This window comes from Amaranthus tricolor, chromosome 7 (assembly GCF_026212465.1).
Source record: "Amaranthus tricolor cultivar Red isolate AtriRed21 chromosome 7, ASM2621246v1, whole genome shotgun sequence".
Classification (NCBI taxonomy): Eukaryota; Viridiplantae; Streptophyta; class Magnoliopsida; order Caryophyllales; family Amaranthaceae; genus Amaranthus; species Amaranthus tricolor.
This window is the reverse complement of record NC_080053.1, coordinates 7,523,946-7,535,493: the sequence shown is the minus strand read 5'-3', so window position 1 is coordinate 7,535,493 and position 11,548 is coordinate 7,523,946. Positions and strand designations below refer to the sequence as shown.

At 33.5% G+C, this 11,548-nt stretch overlaps 1 protein-coding gene across 1 annotated transcript; it reads left to right on the top strand.

Moving 5' to 3' along the window:
• The first annotated feature begins 3,316 nt into the window (after positions 1-3,316).
• On the top strand, positions 3,317-10,149 carry LOC130817634 (PHD finger protein At1g33420). The gene is made up of 5 exons (XM_057683461.1): positions 3,317-4,133; positions 5,045-5,171; positions 7,413-7,628; positions 8,346-8,960; positions 9,044-10,149. The coding sequence occupies exons 1-5, from the start codon at positions 3,809-3,811 to the stop codon at positions 9,891-9,893; spliced, it is 2,133 nt and encodes a 710-aa protein (XP_057539444.1). The 5' UTR covers positions 3,317-3,808; the 3' UTR covers positions 9,894-10,149.
• Positions 10,150-11,548: the final 1,399 nt, after the last annotated feature.

Sequence of the window (11,548 nt, the reverse complement as noted above, 5' to 3'; positions counted from 1 at the left end):
GACGAGATGAGAGGTATGGGGTTCGAAGGTTTTGAGAAGGCAAAGAAGGGTTTGATTTTTTTTCTTTTTTGTGTTGAAGATGATGATGAACAGTGGAATGCGTGAAACTGGTTCCTATTATTCTTTTTATTTTTTTTTATTTTTTTAATTTAAAAGAAAAGGAAAAGAAGAGATATTAAATTGAAAATATTTTATATCTATGTGTATTTAAGATCATTCTCGTACTGATAATTCTCTTAAACCTCCTCGTCTTAAATTATTAATTTTTTTCCCAAATGTTATAGATTCTAAGTTAGGCAATATCGATTTTAGGAGTTTATTTCAGAAAAATAAATTTTATTAGCTACCAGTAGAAAATATTAAAAGTGGAGACTATTAATAAAATAAGTATTTTTTGCTGATAAATGAGGAAACTATTAAACATAGAGTGATAAATAAAATATAATGAGTAAAGATTAATTTATGAACTACAAGGGCCTAAAGATAAAATTTAAGTCTATAGTAGTAACTATATTAAATAAAGAAGTTATCACCTTAGTTGAATAAAGTCAAAGTTAGCATGTAATAATGAAAATGTGATGAACTTATGTGAAATTATCTGATTATTGGTTGAATGACCCTGATAATAAGGTAATGTCGAACCATGGACCGGCATATAAAATTCCGGCGCCCGTGTTAGCCGGCACGTATAAATGAGGTGTTAGATATAGGGCTACCTATCCTATAGAAGCTCGAGCATAAACATTGGTGGGGTGACGACCCCCACCATAGTTAGATATAGGGTTTTGGCTCTAATCTAGCCAGACCCTTACATATATCAGGTGTCATATTGTTGTGCTTGCTTGTTGATCAGTGATAAACTTGACTAGTGTTGATGCAATGAAGCATGGTACGGTTATGAGTATTAATCAAGTGAACTTACTTAAGTATTAAGATTACCGATAGTATAAGTGGCAGTAACGTACTTCTGCCAAGGTTGAGAATGGTATCTTAATGACTTAAAAGTTTAAAACAATAAAGAATATAATAAAATTATACAGTGGTATCAATTAGTTATAAGTTCGTACTTTAAATATTATTTTGTAAATATTGTGTACAATTTTTGTATTTTAAGTTGGATAGGGAGTTATGCTCGGCGTTAAACGCTGAACGGTTCAACCGACTGTCACCCGTATTATGGATGGTAGCATTTTTATAGGAATTAGTTTCAGGTTCTGATCCAGGCCGCAACTATCAATTATTTATGCTATCGAGGACATAGCTGCATTTTGTTATTCACTTGATGTTTGATGATCTTGACGTATTTACTCTTAATTATTATGATATTGGAACAAACGACATATTTTTATCGTTTGTCTTAAAGCTTTTAGTTTTTTTATTCACTTCATTTGCCTTCTCGGATGTAATATTTTTATCGTTTGTCATAAAGCTTTTAGTTTTTAAAAGCTTTTAGCAAATCGGCACTTTGAGACTTCCGCATTGTTATTGCAAATATTATCATTAATGTTAATTATGTATCGAGATTGCCGCTTCTGTTACACAAAGAGACTCAAAAAATCGACCAAGGGGATCAATAGAGATTTAACCGACCGAGTTAGTTACTCAAGAGGTGTATAGGAGTATGCTTATACAACAACTCATTCCAGTTATACTAAGGAAATGGCCAAGTGAAGGTCCGTCCATTATTTTTATTTAACAAGATAATGCAAGAGTTCATATCACAAATGATGATCCGATTTGGCAACTATATAATAGGCAAGGGGGTTTAACATTCATTCTCACACAACAACCTTCCAAACAGTCCGGATTGTAACATTCTTGATTTGGGTTTCTTTAGGAGCATACAATCACTAATGCATAAAAAGATGCCCAAAAACATGACAGAATTAATCACAGCAGTTGAAGATGCATTCGGAAAGTTACAACCAAAGACCTTAACTAATGTGTGGATCTCATTACAACACCATTTACATGAGATCCTAAAGGTTAAGGGGTGTAATGACTACATACAACCACACTTTAGGAAGAAAGTACAACAGGATAATGGAAGGACAAGGATTCAAGTAAGAATTCCAACACAACTGGTTAAAGAAGCTGTTACGTTTCTCAACCCAAACAGAGATCAACAACAAACACAAACAGAGATTAGCAACAAACACAAACAGAGAATGAGGATGCTGCACAAAATTCATAAATCAATCATGAAGCATATGATGAAGCAATTGAAGAAACTTAAGGATGATAAAAACCACAGCCCCTCAGTTTAATTTTTGTTTTGGTCATCATTAAAAATATGACTTTAAACACTTAGAAGCAACAAATTGTCAACCACAATGCATATCAATGATTAATGTTCATGTTTTCTAAGTCACTTTATTATTTTACATTATTTCAGAAAAAAAAAGCCCCCTGATTCATCACAGAGGTCGTGAATCCTCTCAGATTTTAGAATGCTCATCACCAAATGAAGCAACTAAACATGAACAGAAAATCAATTGATGTGTTTAAGTTAAACAAATGCTACTCAACCAAGTAATTAAAGTTATTTATTTAGAAATTAGAGGTCTAAAATCTTCAAAAAGTTGACATCACAGGGGCGTATACAAAAATCAACATAAACAAATTCCAGAACAACAACATAACCAATGAAAGCAAACAAGAACAAAATTTCAGAATACCAAAATAAATCAGGGGCATATACGAAACATCCACACACTTCAAAAAACATAAACAAAAGATCATTGTAAATCAGCAGCAGACATCAACACAAAAACCAGCATCAAAATGTCAATACTAGTTCTATAAAAAACGAAAACCATAACATGCTTACAAACATCAAATACGTTTTTAGGGTTTATTTTAGCCCTAAAAGCAATAACATCTTCAGTAGTGTCAGAGACAACCAAATCGACTTGATCATTCAATTAATAATTAATTAGGTGATCAAATTCATCAATTATATGTTTCGATGTTCAATTTTAGTTCAAAGCATATTTCCATAGAGAAGTTAGAGAGACAGAGTTATGGAAATCATTAAGGACAATATTAAAAATTTAATATATAAATTGTGAAGGGACAATGAAAAGGATGACAACATATTTTCCAATCACTTTTACATTTTATTTTGCTTATGGTCTCCATATGTTTCCAACTAACATAATAAAAATATTTTTTATTAATTATGATCCTCATATTTTTTAAATTAACTTTCTTTCAATACTTTTTTAATATTTATAATTTCTAGTTTCCTCCATCAAATTTAAAAATTAATAAAATAATATCTTTACTATATAAAACATTCATGTTTCATAATTTGCTAGAATAATTCTTATGAGCAAGTATTAACACGTAATAAAAAAAAGTGTAGTGACTAATTAAACCTAGGGTTGGAAATACCGAAGCAAACGCCTTTACATGCGGTAGTCCGTTATTCTCATTTCTATTTATCACCTAAATATTTTAAAGAGCCATTGATTTACTTTTCCCTTCTTCATTTTAATCTTCCGTTCTCCCAATTAACTTGCATTAAATTCGTACATTCCTGCGTTCCCCCACAACAAAAAAATAATTATTCAAAAAAATCTACTCCTATTTCCAAACAAACCGCCATGCCCTTTCTTCTTCGTTAAGAAAAAAATATTTTCCAATTAATTTTTTTAAAAAGGAAAAAAATTAACATCATTATCGTCACTTCTTTCTTTCTCCCTCACCCATTTTCGTCGCTTTTTTCCTGATCAGTTGCCCAGATCTGTTTTATTCTCCTCAGATCTGAAGTACTATTACTAGTCTAAGCTTTTTCTGTTCTTCAATGGTGGTTAACGCTAGATCTCTGAAACGGATGAAGCGCCGAGTTACGGCCGAGTTATACGATTTTTTGAATTTTCCGGTACCGGAATCTGGTGATAGACTTTCTGGAGGTCCATTTAGGTCTAACGTTAAAGCTTTCCTAGCTCGCCACGCGCTTCTTCCTTCTCCTTCATCTCTTCTACCTCATCTCGTAACGTGGCAGGTTCGTTTCCGAGTTGGTGACTCGGTAGATGACTCAGTTCCTGGTGTTTTTGTTTCTCTCGATGTTGTTGAAGAAGATGTCGCCAGATCTAGATCTGTTTACTGTGACCAGTGCCGCGTTGTTGGTGAGTCAAACATGTTCGAGTCTGCAACCGACTCTCGTATTTTTAGCTTTATATGTGTGTCGTCCATTTGTTGCTTTTTTTTGAACGATTTACAACCGAGTTGACTCGGTGACTCGAACAAGGTGACAGACCAAGCGTGTTATACGGGGCGGTGTTTCTGCATGGAAATAGTATTTAATACTTAACAGTGCATTATACGGTGTCGTTTCCTTGTTGAATGGAGAAATTTATGTATATAGATAAAAAGTTTAGTAGATATGCGAGAAATTAAGGCCCGATATTTTGGGGGGAGGTGAGAGTGATGAAGAGGAGGACAAAACGGTGTCGTTTAATGATGACAGGTGGCTCGAAGGGATTGAGTTGAGTGACTGTATACCTCACTTAATGCGTGATTGAGTAGCTTTGTGCGCAAGTCCAGTGGATCGCTAATTTCCGTAATACCTGCCGTTTAATATTCATTTCATTTAAGGGTAAAATTGTCAAACAAAATTGGACTAGTATCTTTGACTGTTTTGGATTTTGGTTTATCCACAAATTTCCAATGTTACACGTCTTCCACTGCGGACCCTTTACAATAACAAACAAATAAATAAATTCGTACAATTTCACTCTAATTAGGCATAAAAAGTGGCTGTCCAACCTTGTCTTTTTCGTTAAAAAATTATGATTAAAATAAAAATAAAAAAAATAACCTACAAGCATAACGCCGAATGCAACCAAGAAAATCCTTTGGCTCAGGAAGAATCTTGAGAAAAAGAAATTTTTACTAGGAAAATTACAAGTTATTGGTTAAATTGGCCTACTATTCATTTGTCATCCTTTACCAAACATCTTCTGCTTTTCTAAATTAATTATACATTCATAAATTTTAATTGGAAAATGATTTTAATTTAGGTTTAATTTTTATATAGGATGGGGTGGGCACCCTGTTTGCACAAAGAGGTATCATTTTATAGTTAAAGCAGATGAAAATTCACTAGGTGGGTATGTGAAGCCTTGTCCTAAATGTGGAGATGCGATTCATCTTGCTGAACCTAGGTGAGCTACTTATTTTCATCCTATGTTTTTTACTCTCTTGGCTGATGAAAATTGCTATTAGGCCTATGCATCCCCTTGAGTTTTCACATTATTCAACACAATTTTCTCTTATTTATATTTTATTTTTAATTTATAAATTAAAACGTGTAGAGAGGGTGGAGAGAAAGAGTCATGTGCATGAAAGGAAATAAAACACATAAAAATTACAGAGAGAGTATAATATTGATACTACCTCCTGTTCAGTCTAAATGTTCCATTTGATTTTTGGCACTATTCACTTATCACTCTTAATTTGTATTTTATTCTTAATCTATAAGTTAAAACATAGTCATGTGGGATCTTGTTTGATTTGTCTCAATACAAGGATTATTAATATCAACTTTTTATAATTTTTAATGAAGAATAGTTTAAGATATTAAGGGTTAAAATGTTACCTCGACAAGTGTGAAAAGTCAAATGAGACATTTAAGCCGAATAGGAGGGAGTATTTTTTAAGTAGGCAAAACTTGTTGTCAATGTGCCAAGGAGAGAACTGTGTAGATGAAATAAAATAAATAACTTAATTATATCGGACGAGCATTGAGGAAAAAGGGACCGTGGCCAATTCATGGGAAGGTGGAGTGCTTCATATTGATTTTATTTTATTTTATTTATTTATTTATTTTTTTACGGTTTTAACTTGCGGTTGTGGCATTGAATGAATTTATTATGCACTTATCATATGATTGTTTGATGATTTACTTGAACCGTTCTTTTATTTACTATAATAATAATAATAATAATAATAATAATAATAATAATAATTTGTGACTAGTTCTAAGGCATACGTTTTTTTCTTTTAGTTTTTGGGATTTGGGATTTCTTTTTTTGATCTTTTACTAATTACTAATACTACTGAGCTAATTTGCATGCACACCCAATCTATTTCTATTTTTGTACAGAAGTAATTTTATCTTACTTAAATATAATATATTAATTTTATTTTATTTTAATTATTATTAACAATTTTAGTTTAATAATAATTCTTGATTGTATAATAAAAATGGATTCTAGCACATTTTTTTTAATTTCATTAAAAAAACGTGGGGACACAATGACAAGGTTGTCGAAATTTAAAGATCGGGTATTTCAACCCAAAAGACATAATTTATGGGTACTATTTAAAGATTGGGTACTAATACATATGTTTTTTTTATTTTTTTGGGAATTCATTTTTATGTTTTACTAATGGGTTAATTTGCATGTACACCCAATTTGTTTTGGTAAAAAAGTATTTTCTTCATCTCTTTTTTTTTTTTACCATCATTGTGGTTGGTCTAAGTGGACTTAGATTCAAATACAGTTATTTCGCTTCTTGATGGTTATGAGACGCTAGTTTTTCTTCTTATTGGTTATTTTATAAGGATGTTGTGTTTGCCTATTTTATAAATAAATTGTGTATGTTGGTTTGTTAATAGTGGGAAAAAATTTGTATGTTGACGCATGTTCAGTTAATGTACAAGGGGTACAATAGATGATTTGGATAATAATTAGTACAAGTGAAGAGTGGATTGAAGAAAAAGAATTTGTATGAGCATACCAAAACAGTGGGAGTTTGTATGAACATATAGATATAGATAGACATTGCTCTTTGTCTCTGTCAATGTTTATGTATATGAACTCAACTGGAGTTGATTATGACCTCGATGTCAATGTGGATCTGTCTGTCACGAAACCTTTGACTCTACCCTGGAAGGATTCAAATAGGTTGATTGTAGAGCAGAATTATTATATTCCAAAAGTATGAGATAATTTTACAATTATGATTGTGAATGAGTATCAAGTGATCATTGCCATTGGTAATTTGGTAAAAATATATAAATCATGGCACTCGTTGATAAATCTAGTTTGCATTTAATAGTTAGGTACTGTTAAGGGAGTCTTTGTTTACACTTTTGTATTGTTCTCTTAAAGTTGAGTTTGAGCTACTGGCTATTTTGTATGCGTTGTTATTTTTATTTGTCCACATTTTGTAGTGTTGCAAGAATGGAAGAAAAATGTCTTATGTTTGTGCATGTTTTGTCTACCAGTCGACTAAAAACTATTCTGATTTGTGATTACACTATCATGTGATTAAATATATTTTTAGTTTGTTTAATGCATTGTATGTTTGTGGCAGTGGACATAAATCTGAGACACTTCTACTGAATTGGTGAATGATGAAAAGTCTTAATAGTGATCTTATTATTTATGTTTTAATAGGTGCAAGACATGCAACCATGTAATGACTTGTGATGATATTGAAGACTGGATTTATCACCAGTTGGAGGATACTACTCATCTATTGCACGGTGTAGTTCATGCTAATGGATATGGACACCTTCTTAGAGTTAATGGTAGAGAAGGTGGTTCAAGGGTGCTTTCAGGAACTGATATTATGGGCTTCTGGGATCGCCTGTGTAAATACCTTGGAGTCAGGTTAGGACTCTACATGGTGTTCTTACCTTTTTGTACCTTCATGAGGATGGAAAACTTGAAAAAGAAGTGATTAAGATGTTAAAAGTTACACATAGTAGCTTTCTTTTGCTTCAAATTTTGGTGGAATTTGAATTTGGATTTCTTTTATTTCATTCTTTAATGTCTTTTGCAGCTTTAGCCATTGTCATATGTTGCTTTAAAAAACTGTTGAGTATATTCAGTTTCCATGGAAGAAAATTTTCTTGTGGTTGATCAGTGCTAGGTGTTTATATCTTCCTTCCTATGCTGAGAAAAGCAACTATAAAAAATTATTATCTGTTCTGACCATTAGTCACATAATTTTGATGCACTATAGTGCACCTTTTTCTGGTTACTATTTTCTTTCTTTTTTGATCGAGTATCTTGGATTTTCTTTTTTATGAAAATTGTTAATTAGTTGCTGTATCCGTGTTGTCATTCACAATATTTAAAAATTCTTTACGAAATTCAGTGTATTAAATAAAAATAAATGTAGTAGGTTTTGAATTATATTTTGTTTTATAATCACTGAAATTATAGAAGTTAGTGTATTCTGGATTATTTTTAAATTTTGATTGAGTGAATAAACTGGGCGAGGTTTGTAATTTCTAATATCAGCATAGCTAATCAATGTTTTTTAACCGGATCTTGTACTTATTTTATTAAGACCCTACAATGTTGCTTTGCATACATCAACAGAAAGATCAGTGTCATGGATGTATCCAAAAAGTATGGGTTGGAGTATCGACTCATTCATGCCATCACGAAGGGGCATCCATGGTATGGGAACTGGGGTTATGAGTTTGGGTTTGGAAGCTTTGCTCTTACTCAAGAAGCGTATATTGAGGCTGTTGAAACTCTCGCAAGTACGCCTCTGTCATGCTTCATCTGTCAAGGGAGGAAGCCACGTACTCACATTCAGGACTTGATATTTTTTTATCAGTCCCTCTCAGAAGGAGAACTTGTAAATGTAAGAGACCTATTTAACTTTATAATGAGTCTACTGCATGATGTGCAAAAACCATCCGTTGTCAGTGAAGACACCTTCAAGAGACGTCGGTCCTGTGCTCCTGGAATACTTTGTGCATGGACGGCAATTGACATCAAACGGGTCGAGGTTGCAATGATAAAAGTTCTACGTGCGGTCACAGGTTCCAACTGGGTGAGTTGGCGTACTCTGAGGGGAGCTGTTTGTAAAGCGGGTCCCCCAGAGCTACTGGACTACTGTCTCAAGGAACTTGGTGGCAAGCAATCTTCTGATGGAATGACTGTTCATGCTCGTTGTAACCCTGATACTGGTGCACTCGAGTATAGGTAACTATTTTGTTTGTTTATCAATAAGTTAAAGATTCTTAGTTATTACAAACTTCTGAAGCTCACTTGAAATTCCTTTACAGAGTTGAGTTGGGAAACTTCTCTTTTCAAGAAAATTTGGGGTGTGCAAATCCTTCTGTTTCGAACAGCCCTTTCCGAGAACAAATCTTGCGTGACTTGAGAGTTTTGTACGAAGGTCTACTTCATCCCCAGACGATGATGGACTTTGGAAACAAAGGGAAGAGGGAGTGTGCATTCAGCGCAGCATCAAGGCTTCTCGACTGCAAGCAGTTTTTGAAGAACTATGAGCCTGAGTCCACAATATCCCTTGAGAATCCTTCTGCTATTTACATTTTTTGCCAAGTGGAGCTTCCTGAGCGTCAATCAGAAGTGAATGCTGTGAAGCCACCTCCGGAACTTGTTGCCCTCTCCCCGAGTGCCACCATTTCAGACCTTAAACGTGAAGCATCCAAGGCTTTTCAGGAAGTTTATGTAATATTTAAAGGATTCCAGGCGGAAGAGCTGGTTGACTATCGAGGTGTAGAGGATTCCACCCAGGTCAAGCTCCTGTTTCCCTTCTTCGTAACTCTGAGGCTTCAGGGAAGATGCCCTTTGAAGAATGGGCTGGGTCGATTTTGTTTGGAAAGAGGCATCGAGCGTTGGACGGTGGATTGCAGCTGTGGGGCCCGTGATGATGATGGGGAAAGAATGTTGGCCTGTGATGTATGCGGTGTTTGGCAGCACACTAGGTGTGCTGGAATTCCGGATTTTGAAATCGTTCCAGCAAAGTTCATCTGCATTATGTGTGGTGGCTCGAGAAGGGAAACTTTGGATAATGTGAGGTTGCACTGCAAGGATGAGTCTATGGTGGGGTGCAGTGGAGTCTGCGGCTGTGATGGGAAAAGCTTGACCATGCTGTTTGATGTACGTTAGGTTAGGTAGTTTGCTTTTTTTGTTCATCCTTGTATATAAATGGTTTTTCTTGCCAAGGAAAGAATATGTGAATAAATTTTAGAAAGGGCCTGAAGAATCTTTATATATTTATGGTTTTAACTAATTTAGCTCTCCTTTTTTTTTTTTTTTTTTTTTTTTATTTTTATTTTGTAAATGTTATGCTCTTATTTCTATGAAGCTTTGTAAATACAGAAAAGAGAAGTAGAAAATGAATGGAAAAAAAAAAGCATTTTAACTTAATTTGCGTAGAATATCTATTTTCAAGTTCCGTATCAATCTTACAAAACTACTTTTTTTATATCCTCTACTTATTTTTATCTTATTCTTCAATCTAATATCTCTTTTAATTAAATTTTACCTATTTTACATCTAATGCAAAATGAAAAGAAGAAAAGATTTATAAACCTAAAGAATGGTGATTGGTGGATTTTGAATCCGACAAAACTTACTTTCTGTTTAGTGGGGTTTGATGTATTCAATTTCTTTTACCGTTGAAGGTCTCTTTTTCTTAGCGATTTTGTTCGTTAGCGCTTTTAAATTTTTTGATCTGTTCTTAACACTTTTTGCCTTCATTTTCTTGCGCAGCTTAGTAATTTGTATGTCTGATCTGTTCTTAGCACTGCTCGTTAGCGATTTTTGTTCTTAACTCGGTTCATTTTATCATTGTTTGTTGTATATCTGGATTCTGGTCTATTTTTTCGATTTCTCTGATATGTTTTCGAAGACATTATATTTTCATATCTGGTTCATTTGTCTATTTTCTTATATTCACTTGCTGCTTTGATCTGTTTTTGACTTCTTTGCTGTTGGTGTATTTAATGTATTTGCATCCTTTGCTGTATTTTTCACTTATGTTAACATTTGATGTTTTGCTGTATTTTTTGAATTGTTATGAGCAAGTAGACAATATTTTCTTATTTGGTTAGAATTTGGTGTATTTGCTGCATTTTGTTGCTTTTTTCGAATAGTCTTTTGTTACATTGCATAATCAAAGATTTGCCGATTTCTTTGCCTTAATTTTCTTGTTTTTTTGCTAATCTTATGTTGTTATTTGTTGCTTCAATTTGATGCATTTGCCTAATTTTTTGATCTATTAGTCCATGCTTTATTTACTTATTTAGTGTTCTATCTTTGCCTTATTAGTGTAATAGTGTTCTATCTTTCTTTCATTTAATTAATTATTTATTTACTTATTTATTTAGTGTATCTATTTGTTTATTTTGTGTTGATCTCTGTTAGTGATCTGATTGTAACCTTTTACCTTAGTCCGTAATAGTTGAGTATAAAGTTAGGAAGCAATAATTGGTCACCTGAGGTCAGGTCCAAGGAGAGGGGGTCAGGGGGGCCAACGTAAGCAGGATCTAGAACTAAGAGTGAGGACTTGGAACATAGGTACCCTAGAAGCCAAGTCCTTGGAGTTGGCCAATGAGCTTTCTAAATACAGGATTCATGTAGCGTGTGTGCAACAGACTAGGTGGAAGGGGCAAATAGCAAAAGGTATAAAGGGATATAAGTTGTGGTATGCAGGTCTGGACGGCAGACGTAACGGGGTTGGCATCCTAATGTCTAATGATATCTTAAAGTAATTGGTTGAAGTAAGGAGGTGTATTGACAGGATTATGCTAGTTAGGATA